At 36.1% G+C, this 17,956-nt stretch overlaps 1 protein-coding gene across 1 annotated transcript in view; it reads left to right on the plus strand.

Moving 5' to 3' along the window:
* The window catches only part of BRIP1 (BRCA1 interacting helicase 1), a 186,596-nt gene that overhangs the window by 141,575 nt on the left and 27,065 nt on the right, over positions 1-17,956 (plus strand). The window contains exon 17 of the mRNA XM_043902887.1: positions 16,745-16,857. Coding sequence (XP_043758822.1) covers positions 16,745-16,857 — 113 coding nt within the window. The remainder of the gene's footprint in view (positions 1-16,744; positions 16,858-17,956) is intronic.

The following is a 17,956-nucleotide window of genomic DNA, read 5'->3' on the forward strand; positions in this document are numbered from 1 at the left end:
AAAGAATGTTCAAACTTCCGCACAATCACACTCATCTCACACGCTAGCAAAGCAATGCTCAAAATTCTCCAAGCGAGGCTTCAATAGTACATGAACCGAGAACTTCCAGATGTTCAAGTGGGATTTAGAAAAGGCAGAGGAATCAGAGATCAAATTGCCAACATCCGTTGTATCATCGAAAAAGCAAAAGAGTTCCAGAAAAACATCTGCTTCTGCTTTATTGACTTCTGCTTTATATGCCAAAGCCTTTGACTGTGTGGATCACAACAAACTGTGGGAAATTCTTTAAAGAGATGGGAATACCAGACCACCTGAGAAATCTGTATGCAGGTCAGGAAGCAACAGTTAGAACTAGGCATGGAACAACAGACTGGTTCCAAATTGGGAAAGGAGTACGTCAAGGCTGTATATTGTCACCCTGTTTATTTAACTTATATGCAGAGTACATCACGCGCAATGTCTGCTGGATGAAGCACAAGCTGGAATCAAGATTGCTGGTAGAAATATCAATAACCTCAGATATGCAGATGATACCACCCTTATGGCAGAAAGTAACGAGGAACTAAAGAGCCTCTTGATGAAAGTGAAAGAGGAGAGTGAAAAAAGGTGGCTTAAAACTCAACATTCAAAAAACAAAGATCGTGGCATCTGGTCCCATCACTTTGGCAAGTAGATGGGGAAACCATGGAAACAGTGAGAGACTATTTTCTTGGGCTCCAAAATCACTGCAAATGGTGAATACAGCTATGAAATTAAAAGACACTTTTTCCTTGGAAGAAAAGCTATGACCAATATAGACAGCATGTTAAAAAGTAGAGACATTACTTTGTCGACAAGGGTCGTCTCGTCAAAGCTATGATTTTTCTAGTAGCCATGTGTGGATGTGAGAGTTGGACCATAAAGAAAGCTGTGCACTGAAGAATTGATCCTTTTGAACTGTGATGTTGGAGAAGACTATTGAAACTCCCTTGGACTGCAAGGAGATCAAATCAGTCAATCCTCAAGGTAATCAGTCCTGAATATCCATTGGAAGGACTGATGCTGAAGCTGAAACGCCAATATTTTGGCAACCTGATACGAAGAACTGATTCATTAGAAAAGACCCTGATGCTGGGAAAGATTGAAGGCAGGAGGAGAAGGGGACAACAGAGGATGAGATGGTTGGATGGCATCACTGACTTGATGGACATGAGTTTGAGCAAGCTCAGGGAGTTGTTGATGGACAGGGAAGCTTGGGTATGCTGCAGTGTATGGAGTTGCAAAGAGTCAGACACGACTGAGTGACTGAACTGAATAATAAAAGTCTAAGATGGCAAAAGTATCAACACTCATTTGGTGGGCTGTGGAGATAATAAACAGAGTTTTAAATATATTTTCAGTGTTTTCTAATGTTCATGTAATCTTTTTCTTACGTGCACATTTTGTCTTGCTTGTGCTCATGTTTAAAGATCACAGCATTTAATTATCTGAATCTGAGCCTCCTCTCACTGGCATTAGCTTCTAGCTTCTATGCCTGCCATTGCCACTAAACTTTTGTGCCATCCTCCCACGGTCTCAGTGCTTAGTTTTGCATCCACAAGCCTCTTCCATGAGAGACCTCTTTATCTTAGAATATTGTTTAGGAATCGGTGCAGGTTGCTGATACTTGCTGAATGCAGCACTACTCATCCCTCTTAACAAAACCTCTAAATATTGGCACTTTCCTTTAAGAGCCCAGGGTTCCACTTACAGTCTCATATTGCTCTCTTATGTAAGACAATATTTCATTTTGTTGGTTGTTAATGCTAGGAGGGTTTTATTCATAGTATTTGGCTCATGTATGCGACTTTAACAAGGGAAGCTCTAGATTGTAAGATATATGTAAGAAATAATATTTATACTAATAGAGGACAATCATGTACTCATTCTGTAGATTACACCACTAACATGTTTTGTATAGTTCTCTTCAAATACAGCACATAGGTTGCAAAGTGATCAAAAAGAATTTTGAAGGATATTAAGGAGTGCTAATGTTAGTTGTGATTTTTCAGAAAAATTAAGATCAATTGCAGAAGTCATTTAGAAAAAAGACGGTATATTTCAAAACTGAACACTGCTCTCTATGTGTCTGCTGCCAATGTACATATTTTCATTGATATTTAATGAAAAAATGGTGACTCCATAAGCTGAAGAAACTTTTGAGTCACCTAAAATAATGTGTCCTTATATTGAGCAGTATAGGTTAAGTTAAGTGCCTTCAGAGGGAGTTGACCCAAGTGTCAAAACTCTGATTTGAGATGAACAGCCTAAGGTAGATGACCTCCTCTGTCAGTACCATGACTTATTTTCATTTACATGCAACTGTATGTTGCAACAGCCTGTAATGCCCACCCAAGCCTATATTGTTTTTTAGATACATGGAATTATTAATGACTCTTCCAACCCAGTTCTTTCTTTTTTTTTTTTTAACTTATTTCTAGTATATAATGCTTTACTGTTTCATGTCCATTGTTATTTCTTGATCCAGCTCTATGAGGTAGGGTGGGCAGGAATTATTTTCTTCCATTTACAGAGGAGAAAACTGAGAAGGGAAGCTAGATAGGATAGTGTAATTTACCCAAGGTCAGAAAGAAAGTGAAACTGAAAGTTGCTCAGTCCTGTCCGACTCTTTGTGACCCCATGGACTATATAGTCCGTGGAATACTCCAGGCCAGAATACTGGAGTGGGTAGCCTTTCCCTTCTCCAGGGGATCTTTCCAACCCAGGGATCAAAGCCAGGTCTTGTGCACTGCAGATGGATTCTTTACCAGCTGAGCCACAAGGGAAGCCTAAGAATACTGGAGTGGGTAGCCTATCCCTTTTCCAGCGGATAAGGTCAAACAACTAATAAATGTCAAAGCTTTAACCCTACCTAAGACATGTGCTTTTTCCATTATATTGCCTTGCTTCAGAAAAAATATATGTATGGTTTTTCTAGAGATGATCATTTAAGCATTTTCAGGTTTATCTAGATAATATTTTGTTATGGATAGCCTAACTCGATTGCTTTAACAAAGCCTACTTTTTTAAGGAAAAAATTTTTTAACTTAGCCCTTTACAGAATTTGTTGTCGTTGTTTAGTCACTAAGTAAGTCATGTCTGACTGTGGTCTCATGGACTATAGCCCACCAGGCTCCTCTGTCCATGGGATTTCTCAGGCAAGAATACTGGAGTGGGTTGCCATTTCCTTCTCCAGGGGATCTTCCTGACCCAGGGAATGAACCTGTGTCTCCTACATTGGCAGGAGGATTCTTTTTTTGTGTGTGTGTGAGAGAGAAAGAAATGCTTTTTATTATAGAATACCTTGTTCTGTGTTCACTGTTTCAATGATGAAGGGACTCTGAACTTGTAAGCAAATCATGCCATAACAATTTTTATGTAGAGAAATTGGTTAAAACACAAAATCATATTCTGATAAATTCACTTTAAAATGTTTTTCCCATCAAAGGCTTAAGTAGTTACAACAGCGTGTTCTCCTGTTCCTTAGGAACACAAGGATGATTTTGGACTAGATGAAAAACATTGCAAACAAGCACGCAGAACCACCAGCGTCCAACTGTATAGTCTAGAGAAAAGCTTCCTGAGTGTGTCTGAGGGGATGGGCTGACCCTCGGCTGTACCTGAATTCACCAGCAGCTGCAGCGTAGTTCTTTAGCAGATTCATTCTGTGAACTTAGGTCTTTGAATTTAACCCTTTGGGAAGATTTGTGCAGTGTAAGTCTTTGATATCTTGAAAATTTCACAGGGGAGAGGAAGAAAGTTCCAGTTATTCCAGAAGCCACTGGTATAAATCATGCTGCTTCTGTGAGGTCAACTGATCAAGAGGTGTAAGGTGTGTGATAATCACTGAGTGAGCAAGGGAGCCAGCCTAGTGTAGGTGATGCTCGATGGCATAGCAAGAGTTAGGACCAAGGAAAGCTGGGTAAAAGTGAAAGTCACTCAGTCATGTCTGACCCTTTGCAACCCCATGGAACTCTCCAGGCCGGAATGCTGGAGTGGGTAGCCATTGCCTTTTCCAGGGGACCTTCCCAACCCAGGGGTCAAACCGAAGTCTCCCATATTGCAGGCAGGTTCTCTACTAGCGGAGCCACCGGGGAAGACCCCTTTAGAGAAGAAGCGTGTAGCATTCGTGCTGAGCTCAGGCTTATCAAGAGTCAGGACTTGCCTGGTGGCTCAGTTGCTAAAAAACCAGCAGGTGGATTTTCTGCTGCCAAGACACCAGGAAAACCCCCTTTAGAGAATAAGTGTATAGTTGTTCATACAAGAATTTTCATGTCTTAAAGGATTAGCTATCATTTTTTTTCTTTTAATAGAAAAATACTCATTTCTGCTTTTTACCTGGGCTCCTGTCTCTCTTTTTTAAAATTTTATTTATTTATTTAATTTCCACTGCACTGGGTCTTCGTTTCTTTGCACAGGCTTTTTCTGGTTGCAGCGAGCAGGGCTACTCTAGTTGCAGTGCTCAGGCTTCTTATTGTGGTGGCTTCTCTTGCTGCAGAGCCCAGGTTCTACTGCACGGTCTTCAGTAGCTGCAGCACATGGGCTCGCTAGTTGTGGTCCACAGCCTTAGTTGCTCCATGGGCATGTGGAATCCTCCTGGATCAGGTGTCGAGCCTGTGTCTCCTGCATTGGCAGACACATTCCTTACAACTGAGCTGTCAGGGAAGCTCTGTTCTTTTTTATATTTTGGATTTTTAGGTTATTTGTTGCAACACTGACAATTTATGGTACAAGGTTTAATATAGTTTTTCTGAAAAGGTGAATTGTTCAAAGCAGCCTTAAAGCCTATGTCAGATAAGTTATATTACTGTTACTATGTCTTGATGCTTATTTCTTGGTAGATTATTGTGGTCAATTCCTAGTGTAGTGTAACAAGGAGAGAAAGTAACAGTTGGAAACCATGTCTCATGTGTGTGTGTGTGTGTGTGTGTGTGTGTGTCTGTGGTGTATTTAAGTCTGAAAGGAAGCCTGGCTTCTTAATTCTTGGCAGAAACCCATTTTTCCCCATTTTAAAAAAACACATATACTATATTTGGTTAACTTGGTGTTTCAGAAATTTTGAAAATATGCCAGATGAAATAAAACCAGCTATATTCCTTTTATCTAGCTAAATTATTTCACATACAGGATCTAATGCTGAGTTTAGGACTCTAATCATTGGAATTTATATTGTGATATCCTGATAAAAGTGTTTACACTGTGATGATCTGGAGCAATAAGTGTCTCTAATGCACAGTGTCTGTCTTCCAGATTTGGTTTGCTATAAATGTTTATATTTTAGGTTCTGTACATTGACTAAAGATAAAACTATTCTTCTTAAGTGTTTGCTAGACAAATGTGTTTATTTTTCTGAGGCAACGTTTTCTTAATATTTTTAATCAGTAAGTTTAGCTGACTATTTACTCTTAGTCTTATTTCCAGGCTTGAACTTTTGTCATAAAGCTTACATACAAGAAAATAAAAGTATATTCTGCCTATATTGTTTGCTTTTAGGAAGGCATTTATTACTAAAATAATAATATATATATGAATTTGGACAAATTTCATCATCTTTCATATGAGGCAGTGGTAAAGTGAAGGAATGCATTTATAGTTTCAACTTGTATTTATCACACCATTTATTTCTTCACAACCTAGTTATAAAGCTTGTAAGAGTGTACTCTTGTACAGACGTGTTTAAGGCACTGTTGGGTTTAGCTAAGTTGAAAAAATAATGTTCAAAATTGTGACTTAAATTTCTTATTGACATATAAAGTATAATCCTTTTATTTATTTCATATATACTACTATTATCGTTATACTACTACTTATACGGTCTCCAGTAAATCTCAGTCATTAGTGGACTTAAGGAACTTACCATTTGATCTCAAGTATTTTGTAATGGTAAAATCAGAATCCAAATCCATATGAAACTTTTGCTTGTATGCTAAATGGGTATTTTTACATCATTTCCCCAAGTGCCACTTCAGTCTTGATTATCTATCTTTGTTATTCAGGATTTCATCTGTACTTATATCAGATTAGCCTGTGATGCAGAGATATTTTCAGTTGTCTAGAAACTACCATGTTAAGAGTGTTTTTCATTTTGTGTGAATGTTGAACTTCAGTTATGAGAAAAATGTTTTGTGAGTCAGTGTAACATCTGAACCAATGGGCTACAAGCACAAGCTGTTACAGGAGTTAAATAGATTATTTAAATGAGTGAACTAGTTGAGAGCTGGCAATTAGTTCATATTGTTTTAAGCTACAGATGGGAATATTAGACCACCTGACCTGCCTCCTGAGAAATCTGTAGCAGGTGAAGAAGCAACAGTCAGAACTGTACATGAAACAACAGACTGGTTCCAACTTGGGAAAGGCTGTATATTGTCACCCTGCTTATTTAACTTATATGCAGAGTACATCGTGTGAAATGCCAGGCTGGATGAAGCACAAGCTGGCATCAAGATTGCTGGGAGAAATATCAATAACCTCAGATATGTAGATAATGCCACCCTTATGGCAGAAAGTGAAGAAGAACTAAAGAGCCTCTTGATGAAAGTGAAAGAGGAGAGTGAAAAAGTTGGCTTAAAACTCAACATTCAAAAAGCAAATATCATAGCATCCAGTCCCATCACTTCATGGCAAGTAGATGGGGAAACAATGGAAACCGTGAGAGACTTTATTTTTCTGGGCTCCAAAGTCACTGCAGATGGTGACTGCAGCCATGAAATTAAAAGACGCTTGCTCCTTGGAAGAAAAGCTATGACCAATATAGACAGCATATTAAACAGCAGAGACACTACTTTGCCAACAAAGGTCCATCTAGTCAAAGCTATGGTTTTTCCAGTAGTCACGTACGGATGTAAGGTTGGACTATAAAGAAAGCTGAGCACCGAAAAATTGATGCTTATGGAGAAGACTCTTGAGAGTCTCTTGGACTGCAAGGAGGTCCAGCCAGTCCATCCTGAGGTAAATCAGTTCTGAATATTCATTGGAAGGACTGATGCTGAAGCTGAAACTCCAATACTCTGGCTATATGATGCGAAGGACTGTGGACTGACTCATTTGAAAAGACCCTGATGCTGGGAAAGATTGAAGACAGGAGGAGAAGGGGACAACAGAGGATGAGATGGTTGGATGGCATCACCGACTCAATGGACGTGAGTTTGAATAAGCTCCGGGAATTGGTGATGGACAGGGATGCCTGGTGTGTTACAGTTCATGGGGTTGCAAAGAGTCGGACACGACTGAGCAACTGAACTGAACTGAACTGAACTGACAGGCCACACAAAAACAACTTTGGGCCTCCAGTTTGCAGTCTCTGATAAAATAGTTTGCCTTCTCTCTGCTGTTCACACATCCCTCCAAAATTACACATATACTAATTTATTGGGGATGGGGAGCAAGTGGTTTAAACTCCTTCCAGAGTGTACGATTAAATATAGCTTTCTATTTTGGGAAAGCCTTGTAAAATGTATTTGAAAAGCAATATTAACTGGTCTAAAAGATCATCTTTCCAAACCACACTTGAGCTCACTTTATGGTGTTTACTTTCTGTCAAAACTTAGAAAAAACATTCACAGTTAACTTCCGTAATATAAAATGTCTGTCTCATTAGGCATTAAAGAAGCATTGGTCAACAGGTATAATGCTATTAGACTGTATAGCTAATGTGAATGTGGACATGACCTCCCAAATAGATCAAAGACTAATCTCTTTGACAGTTACAAGATGGCAGAACTTGCCATGGGCCTTTTGCTGCTGCACATTGAAACTATTTGTTTGGAAAGCATGCCTGAGGGATGAGAATGTATTATAAGGATGAGCAGGTAAAAGTAAAAGGTTGTCTTTTGACATTTCAACTAATCCCTTCCAGCCTTTGGTTTACTTAACATTTAGGCTATTTGCTGGCAGGAGAAACTGGCTTTTTCACATATGCTTTATGTCATTTTAAATTGGGCATTGATTTTTGTGCCTGATAATTCCTAAGTGTACAATGAAATAGATTCTGATGTCATTAAAATGAGGTGTACTAGCTTTCTACCTTTTCCAAACTCTTACTTTTGCTTTCCCTAATTAAATGTGTTCACCCAAAGACAATTTTTAAATTTATTTTTAAAACTCTCCTTCTTTATATAATAAAAAATATTTCAGAGTTAGCCTTTATATATATTTACTTTCAAAAGTTTTTTTTTCTTTACTTTCTACCTAAAATAATTTCCCTAGGTAAAATATTGGCAGTATTTTAAAGGCCATTTGGATTGTAAGAACTTGAAAATTTTCAACAAGTTGAAGTAATGTACTCATACATAAAAGTTAATTCATTTTAAAGAAAAATAAAAGACTGAGGAGATAAATTTTGTTTATTTAACCTAATATTTGCTATATTGGGCTTCCCAGGTGATGCTAGTGGTAAAGAAACCACCTGCCAATGCAAATAAATGTAAGAGACGTGGGTTCGATCCCTGGGTTGGGAAGATCCCCTGGAGTAGGAAATGGCAACTCACTCCAGTATTCTTGCCTGGAAAATTCCATGGACAGAGGGACCTGGTGGGCTATAGGCCATCGGTCGCAAAGAGTCAGACTTGACTGAGCACATATGCACGCATTTGCTGTATTGCCTCTAAATATCTAACTTATAACTCAGTTCAGTTCAGTTCAGTTCAATTGCTCAGTCGTGTCGGACTCTTTGTGACCCCATGAACCACAGCACGCCAGGCCTCCGTGTACATCACCAACTTCCATAGTCCACCCAAACCCATGTCCATTGAGTCGGTGATGCCATCCAACCATCCCATCCTCTGTCGTCCCCTTCTCCTCCTGCTGTCAATCTTTCCCAGCATCAGGGTCTTTTCAAATGAGTCAGCTCTTTGCATCAGGTGGCTGAAGTATTGGAGTTTCAGCTTCAACATCAGTCCTTCCAATGAACACCCAGGACTGATCTCCTTCAGGATGGACTGGTTGGATCTCCTTGCAGTCCAAGGGACTCTTCAAGAGTCTTCTCCAACACCACAGTTCAAAAGCATCAATTCTTCAGCATTCAGCTTTCTTTATAGTCCAACTCTCATATCCATACATGACCACTGGAAAAACCATAGCCTTGACTAGACATACCTTTGTCCACAAAGTAATGTCTCTGCTTTTTAATATGCTGTCTAGGTTGGTCATGGGGTAGCAGTAAAAATCTCAAAAATCTTTTTAAGATTATTGTAGGAATTAAATGAGATAATGATGCATATTAAGCACTGCACTGTGCATGGAACATTATAGCAGTTTGATAGATATTGTTATCATTTATTAATAAGATCTTTGATTCCCCACTTTTCCTATTTTGACTTTCTAATTAGCTAACTCATTATCAATTTCTGTTCTTGATTTAGAAGTTATTTATTTAACATGACGTAAGCCAAGTTTATCTTCTTCCTTAAATGTACTTTTTCTCTTCTCTCAGTGGGTTACTGGATTCTGTCAGTGACTGGAAACTGTTGAGTCATTTTTGACTTTTCCCTCTCTAATTTACCCCATCCCTGTATCTTCTTTGTCACTTAAGTTCTGTGTGTTATGAACTGGGCCTCCTTTCCATTCTCTTTGCCTTTCCAGGTAAGGCCCTCATTACTCTTGTACCAAATACATAGGCTGATTTTGTTTCTTAACTTCTGTACACTGTAATCAGAGTTACCTTTGTATTTACTTGATGGCCATTTGTACTCACTTGTTTCTATTCTTGTAAGCTCTTGCTAGGCAGAAAATGTTTTTCACTTACCTTTGTATTCTTACTGCCTATCACAGATACCTTGCACACAGCCAAAATTATAAATATTTAACAGAATTTAGTGGGGTTTTTTTGTTACCAAAATTTTCTTTTCATTATATCAATTTTTATACTTTAGATGCATATTTTTAATGTTTCCACAGCATTCTTGAAAGCAGCTTAAAGCATAACTCCTCTTTTTCATTCAGTGTATGGAAAATGTAAAATCATAATACATAATTTCCTTTCACTCAGAACTTGCATTTTATAATACAACATTGTAAATTAACTATGAAAAGTGAAACTGAAAGTAGCTCAGTCGTGTCCAGCTTTGCGACCCTATGGACTGTAGCCTGCCAGGCTCCTCTATCAGTGAAATTTTCCAGGCCACAGTACTGGAGTGGGTGGCTGTTCCCTTCTCCAGGGGGTCCTCCCACCCCACGTATTGAACCCAGGTCTCCGACATTGCAGGCAGATTCTTTACTGTCTGAGCCACCAGGGAAGCCAAAAAAATTAGCTATATTTCAGTTTAAACAATAACTTGCGTTTTACTTTTTACAGGAAAAAGTTCATTAACTTATATATTTGAATAGGTCAGTCTGATTTGTGTATGCCATATGTTCTGATCTTGTATATGTTCATCTCTTTTGAAATGATATAATTTTAAGATTCTTATGAAGACCAGATGAAGACTGGGTATGTGGTACCCTTTGGTGTGACACTTCTACTACTAGGAATATATTTTTATGCCCTGTAATTAATTGAGTTTCTTTGAAAAATTAAATGGTTATAATATCAACTTCAAGGACTAGATAGTTCAGAAAAACACAGAAGTTGATTTTAACACAGTCTCTGTGTTATTGTCTAGATAGAAAATGAATGTAGATGCAGTCACTTGGAAAAGTGAGAAATTCTTGATATCCTTTAAGAGTGGAGCCTTTGAGGCAGTGAATATTGTATCAAATGCATTAGTATTGTTTCAACCTTGATTTTTAAATTTGTTTAGATCATCATCCACTACTTTTATATGCTTTGATTTTTTTACACTAACCAGTGTCTTTGGTGTGTATAAAGTTATTTTGCTCTAATTGATGTTTCATTATTTCTATTGATCTCTCTTAAGATTTGCTGAGCAAATGCCTTCTCCATTATGTTGTTAAACTGATTCGGTGAATTTTTTTCAGCTATTCTTTTTTTTTTTTTTTTAATTTCTATTTGGATCTTTTTTACATTTCCGTTTTTCTGCTGAGATTCTCTAAAGTCCAGTCATTTATATGTTTTAAGGTTATTTAAATGTATTTATAACAGTTAAAGTCTTTGCTAATTCTAACAGTTGAGCCCTTTTTCAATTGGTTTCTATTGACTGCTTGCTTTTTCCTTGATTACTGATATCTTTCTAGTAATTCCTATTGTAGAGTGGACATTGTGAATGGTACATAATAGAGATTCTGGATTCTGTTATCAGTCTCTGGAGAATATTGATTTTTATTTTTTAGGCAGATCAGTTAGTAACTGATCATTTTGAACTTACATAGACACGATTTGACAATATATTTGGGGAGATGTGGGGAAAGCTCAAGGTACAATCTTTAAATTGTTTCCCTGTGGTTCTTGTTAGCTGCCGCTGCTGCTGCTGAGTCGCTTCAGTCGTGTCCGACTCTGTGCCACCCCACAGACAGCAGCCCACCAGGCTCCTCTGTCCATGGAATTCTCCAGGCAAGAGTACTGGAGTGGGTTGCCATTTCCTTCTCCAGGTTCTTGTTAGGGCTTGGTTTAAATCTTTTGGGGGTAGTTTAAAACTGGCATTGCTCTAAATTGTGGTCCTTATTCCTAACATGACACCTGGCCATTTGTATGTATGTGTTGTCTGTGTTTTACTTTATTTTTTATTAAAATATATATCTTGGCTAAATTTCCATGTCAGGACATACAGATCTCTTTCTTTTTGTATAGTAACCCAATATTTATCTCAGAATAAATGTAATATATTTCATTGATCCACTTGATATCTATTTGGATTGTTTCTTAATTTTCTTCAATACAAAGATGTAATGAAGTTTTATCTATAGTTATTGGAAAATATAAACACATTTGGTAAATGTTTTTCAGTATTCTACAAATGAAAACAATGGAAATGTTAAATTTGCATTTCTTGATTTATTAATAAGGTTAAACATCTTTTCATGTCAGTTACCATTTATCATTACCAGTTAGCCATTTATCATTCATCTTTGATGACTTGCTTTCTCACAAATTATTCACTTTTAGTAGTGAAATTTTGTTATTGATTATGTATGAGCTCATTGTGTATTAGGTAACAGAACTTCTCCAGTTTTTCATTTGACTTTCATTGTTATTTATGGTCTGTTTTGAGGCCAGGAAAGATTTTTACCACAGAAATAAGGGATCCATCTTTTCAAAACCAGGATCAAACCCGGCAGAAAGTTTGTCACCGCACTGTATGGACCTCTTTTTTTCCCCATTTTCTTTGAGATATAATTGACAAATAAAAATTGCATATGTTTAAGGTGTAAAATGTGGTAACTTAATTTATATTGTAAAATTACCATTATCAGGGTAATTAACATAAACATTGCCTCACATAGTTGCTATTTTTTCAGTGTGTGGTGAGAACACTTAAGGCCTTAGCATATTTTAAGTGTACAATACATTACTATTGAGTATAGTCACCATGCTGTACATTCAGATTCTCGAACTTATTCATCGTATAACTGAAAATAACTGATAATTTATACTCTTTTACCTAGTATCTCCCAATTTCCTCTACCCCTCATCTACTACCTAACTACGTACTTTTGAGTTCAGTATGTTTAGCATTTTTAGATGCCATGTATAAGTGAGGTCATGGCTGTGTTTCTGTGTTTCTTTCTCTGTCTGGCTTATTTCACTAGTATAACATCCTCCAGGTTCATCCATGTTGTTACACATTTGTAACAAGCTTTCCTTTTTATGGCTGAATAATATTCCATTGTATGTACACGTGTGTGTGTATAGTTTACACTTTCTTTATCCATTCAGTCATTTGTCAATGACACCTGGGTTGTTTCCATATCTTGCATATGTTAAAAATGTTGCAGTAAACGTAGGATTGCACACATCTCTTCAAGACAGTGATTTTATTTCTTTTAGATATATACCCAATAGTGGGATTGCTGGATTATATGGTAGTTCTATTTTTAATTCTTTGGGGGAGTATCCATTCCATTTTTCATAATGGCTATACCAATCTATGTTCCCACCAGCAGTGTATAAGTATTCCTTTTACTTCATACCCTTGCTCACACTTGTCATCTTTTGTCATTTTGGTAATGATTAGTGATGTTAAACACCTTTTCATATACCCACTGGCCATTTGTGAATCTTCTTTGAAAAAAATGCCTGTTTGGGACTTCTGCTCATTTTTAAATCAGGTTTTCTTTTGTTTTTTACTTTTTTTTGGTTGTTGGTTGCATGAGTTCCTTTTATATTTTGGATATAAACCTCTTATCAGATGTATGGTTCTCCTGTTCCATAGGTTGTCTTTTCATTTTGTCATTTGTATCTTGTGTACAATGCTTATGTATGAGCATCTTAGTTTAATGTAGTCCCACTTGTTTTATTTGCCTTTGTTGCTTGTGCTTTTGGTGTCATATCCAAAAAATCATTGCTGAGACTAAGGAACTTTTTCCTGTTTTCTTCTGGGAGTGTTATGGTCTCAGATCATACATTTAAGTCTTTAATTCATTTTGAATTGATTTTTATATATGGTATAAGATAAGGATCCAGTTTCATTCTTTGGCATGTGGATGTCCAGTTTTCCCAGCGCCATTCCTAAAGAGACTATCCTTTCTCCATTGTCTGTTCCTGTTGCCCTTGTCAAAGATTAATTAACCATATATGTGTGGATTTACTTCTGAACTCTCTCTTCTGTTCCATTGGCCTGAGTGATTTTATGCCTATACCGTATTGTTTTTATTACTAAAGTTTTTAATATAAATAAAATTTATAAATTGATGTAAATCAAACTTTTGATTACCAAAGTTTGAAATTAGGAAATGTGTTGCCTTCAGCTTTGTTCTTTCTTCTTAATATTGTTCTGACTATTGAGGGTCTTTTGTGGTTCCATACAAATTTTTGAATTGTTTTTTCTATTTCTGTAAAAAAAAATGTCACTTTGATTTTGGTGGAGATTTTATTAAACCTGTAGATCACTTTGGGTAATAAGGACATTTTAACAATACTAATTATTTCTATCCATAAACACAGGATGTTTCCATTTATTTGTATTTCTTCAGTTTCTTTCATCAGTGTTTTATAGTTTTTAGTGTAAAGGTTTTTCACCTTCTTGGCTAAATTTATTCCAAAGAATGTTATTCTTTTTGATGCTATTGTAAATGGGGTAGTTTTCCTAATTTCTTCTTTTTCTTTTTTGGATGATTTGTTGTTAGTGTATAGAAACACTATTTAGTATGTTTATTTTGATTTTTGTATGTTGATTGTTGTATCTTGCAACCTTACAAATTCATTTATTGGTTTTAAGAGTTTTTTGGTAGATCTTTAGGGTTTTCTACATACAAGATCATGTCATCTGCAAACAGTTTTATTTCTTCCTCTCTGATTTGGATGCCTTTTAGTACTTTTTATTGTCTAACTGCTCTGGCTAAGACTTAGTACTTCGTTAAATAGAAGTGGTAAGAGAGGGCACCTCTCATTCCTGACTTCAGAGGAAAAACATTTAGCTCTTCACTTTTAAGTAGGATGTTATCTATGGGCTTGTCTCTATGGCCTTTATTATGTTGAGTTTACATTTCGCTATGCCTCATTTTTTAAAACTTTTATCTGAAAGGATGTTTAATTTTGTCAAATTCTTTTACTGCATCTATTGAGATAATATTTTTATCCTTCATTTTGTGGTAGTGGTGTGTCACATTTATTGATTTATGTATGTTGAACCAATTTGTAGTTCAGGGATAAATCCCACTTGATCATGATGTATGATCCTTTTACTGTTCTGTCAGGAGTTTTTTTGCCACTCAGAATACTGGCCTATAATTTACTTTTTTTATAGTGTCCCTACATGCTTTGGTATGAGAGAAATGGGGATCTCTTAAAGTAAGTTTGGAAATGTTCCCTTCTCTTCAGTATTTACGGAATCATTTGAGAAGAATTGGTGTCAATGCTTAGTAGAATTTCAGATTCACTAATGAAGTTATCTGGTCCTGAGCCTTTCTTTGTTTGAGAGGTTTTTGACTACTGTTTTAATGTCCTTTTTTATAGGTCTGTTCAGATTTTCTGTGTCTTTATGATTTAATCTTGTTAGGTTGATTGTTTCTAGGAATTTATCCATTTCTTCTAGGTTATCCACTTTTTAGCAAATAGTTATTTATAGTTGTCTCTTACAGTTCTTTGTATTTCTGTAATACCAGTTGTAATCTTTGCTTTCATTTGTAACATTGCTTGACTCCTTTTTTTCTGCTTAATTATTTGGCAGAAGTTTATCAGTTTTATTTATCTTTAAAAGCAACTTAGTTTTATTGATTTTCTTCTTTCTGTTTTTTTCCTGGTCTGTTTCATTTATTTTTGCTCTTGTCTTAGTAGTTTCCCTCCTTCTGCTGAGATTAGCTTGTTCTTTTTCTCTCATTTCTTAAGATGTAAAGTTATGTTGTTTATTTGAAATCTTTATTTTTTCTTAATGTAGACGTTTTTTTTGCTATAGACTTCTCTCTCAGAACTGTTTTTGCTACATCCCATAGCTTGGTTTCTTGTGTTTCCATTTTTGTTTGTGTCAAGATGCTGTTTGATTTTACTTTTGATTTCTTTGGCCCATTGATTGTTCAGGTATATATTCTTTTTTTTTTATTATTATTATTATTATTATTATTATTATTATTATTTACATTTCAGTGGGAATTGTTCAGGTATATATTCTTTAATTTCCACATATTTGTGACTATTTCAGTTTTCCTAATGTTATTAATTTCTAATTTCTTACCATTATAGTTGAAAAAGATACTTGATGTAATTTCAGCCTTACATTTTTTAAGACTTATTTTGTGGCCCATCTGTCTTATAGAATGTTTGATGTGTACTTGAGAAGAATGTGTTTTCTATACTGTAGATTTAAACCAAATCATGACAGTAACTGGGGCTTCCCAGGTGGCGATAGCAATAAAGAATCTGCCTGCCAATGCAGGAGACGTAAGAGACTCACGTTGGATCCCTATGTTGGGAAGATCCCCTGGAAGAGGAAATGGCAACCCATTCCAGGATTCTCTCCTGGAGAATCCCATGGACAGAGAAGCCTGGCAGGCTGAAGTCTGTAGGGTCACAAAGAGTCAGACATGACTGAAGCAGCTTAGCACACTTTTTCTTGTTGAAAACAGAGCGTGACAGTAATTACATTGAATATAAATAGTCTAAACATCCCAATTAGAAAACAGAGATTATTAAGCAGATAAACATGAAATAATGAACTACTGATGTATGTTTCAACATGAATGAATTCCAAACTCATTATGCTGGATGAAAAAAGACACCAATGGTTACATACAGTGTAATAACATTTACATAGAATTCTAGACAAAGCAAAACAGAAAACAGATCATTGGTTGACCAGGTCAGCAATAAAGGAAATTGCCTGAAGAAGGATAGAAAAAATTTTTAGGAAGTGAAAATATTTTAAATTATGATTGTGATGGTGGTTACTTTTATTAAAATTTATCTACATGTACATTGAAAGTTTGAGAATTTTGTCATATATAAATCATGTCTAAAACTGATTGATATTATCACAGAGCTGATTAGTTATGTTCATGTATGAATTTAGGTAGTGTTAAGGTGAATGGAAATGTTTTAAATGACCAAAAAAAAAGTTTAGTAATGAAAAAAAAATCTTTCTACCCTAATTAAGTGATAGTCAAAATGTTAGAAGTTAATATGATTTTAAAATGAGCTTTAGTTATCTACTGTATTCTTTATATTTTAAAATTATAGGTTGAACTAAAGAAACAGTATAATGATCAGCATTCAAAATTAAGAGGTCTTTTACCAGGTCGTCAATGGTATGAAATTCAAGCATACAGGGCCTTAAACCAGGCCCTTGGTAGGTAAGTGGAGTGAAATTTAATGTAACACTACTGTAATATTATCTCCAACCAGGACTATGTGTACAGCTAGTCTTGCTGCTTTATTCCTTATAAGTAAATTTGATGGAATTTTATTTTACTGGAACACTCGGTACTGGTATATTCTCAGTGATAGATGTCAGAAGTGAAAGTTGAAAGAGTCAATGAAATAAATGAAACTTAATATTTGCTTAAGTTCAAAGATTTATGATTGGTCAGTGAGTATACAACAGAAGTGCTCAGTAGATGTTTATAGAAGCTCACCACCAAACAATAAAATTTTATCTTGTGAACATCAGAACCCAAATGATGATAAAAAGCAAACTAAGAATGATTAAAAACAAACTGTGTTCATGGTACTGGAGAATTCAAGGCCCTGACAGTAAAATTTAGTTATAATACTCCTTTTTCCAAAGATTGTGGTCTGTTAAGATTTGTGTTTTGTGGAACTAGTTTTTAAAACACCATTTTATACCATAATTTCACATGAGGTCCTACAGCGGGGTTCCCCAACTCATTCTCATCTGTGGCCTGTTAGGAACTGGGCTACACAGCAGGAGATGAGCAGCCAGTGAAACTGGAAACCCCTGCTAACCATCTCCCCCCCCACCCTACCCCCCAGCTGCCATCTGTGGAGAAATTGTCTTCCATGAAACTTGTCCCTGATGCCAAAGGGTTGGGGACTGCTGTCCGACAAGACATCAACACTTTAAATTTATGAAACTATAATTATTAGATTATTTATAATCTAATTTAGCATTATATCATTCTCTATTTCTGAAATTGTAATTAGTTTATGCATATAATAGTTTTTTCCTGTGAAGCTATACAAATAAAATTCAGAAAATTCAAATAGAAGAACACAGGTTAAGGGCAAAATCACAAAAACATGGCCGTATGACACGCTTTCAGTTTAGCCAGAAGACCTGCAGCTAACCATTACCTACCCTGACCAACCTAGAAATTATGTTTTTCTTGCGTCTTGTTTATTCACATTAGCTCATTTAACCTGAGCAGACCAGAATGCATTTGTGTTCAGATTTACATATGCTGATGACATAGGACTGCAATAGCTAAAGTA

Source organism: Cervus elaphus, chromosome 5, assembly GCF_910594005.1.
Source record: "Cervus elaphus chromosome 5, mCerEla1.1, whole genome shotgun sequence".
NCBI lineage: Eukaryota > Metazoa > Chordata > Mammalia > Artiodactyla > Cervidae > Cervus > Cervus elaphus.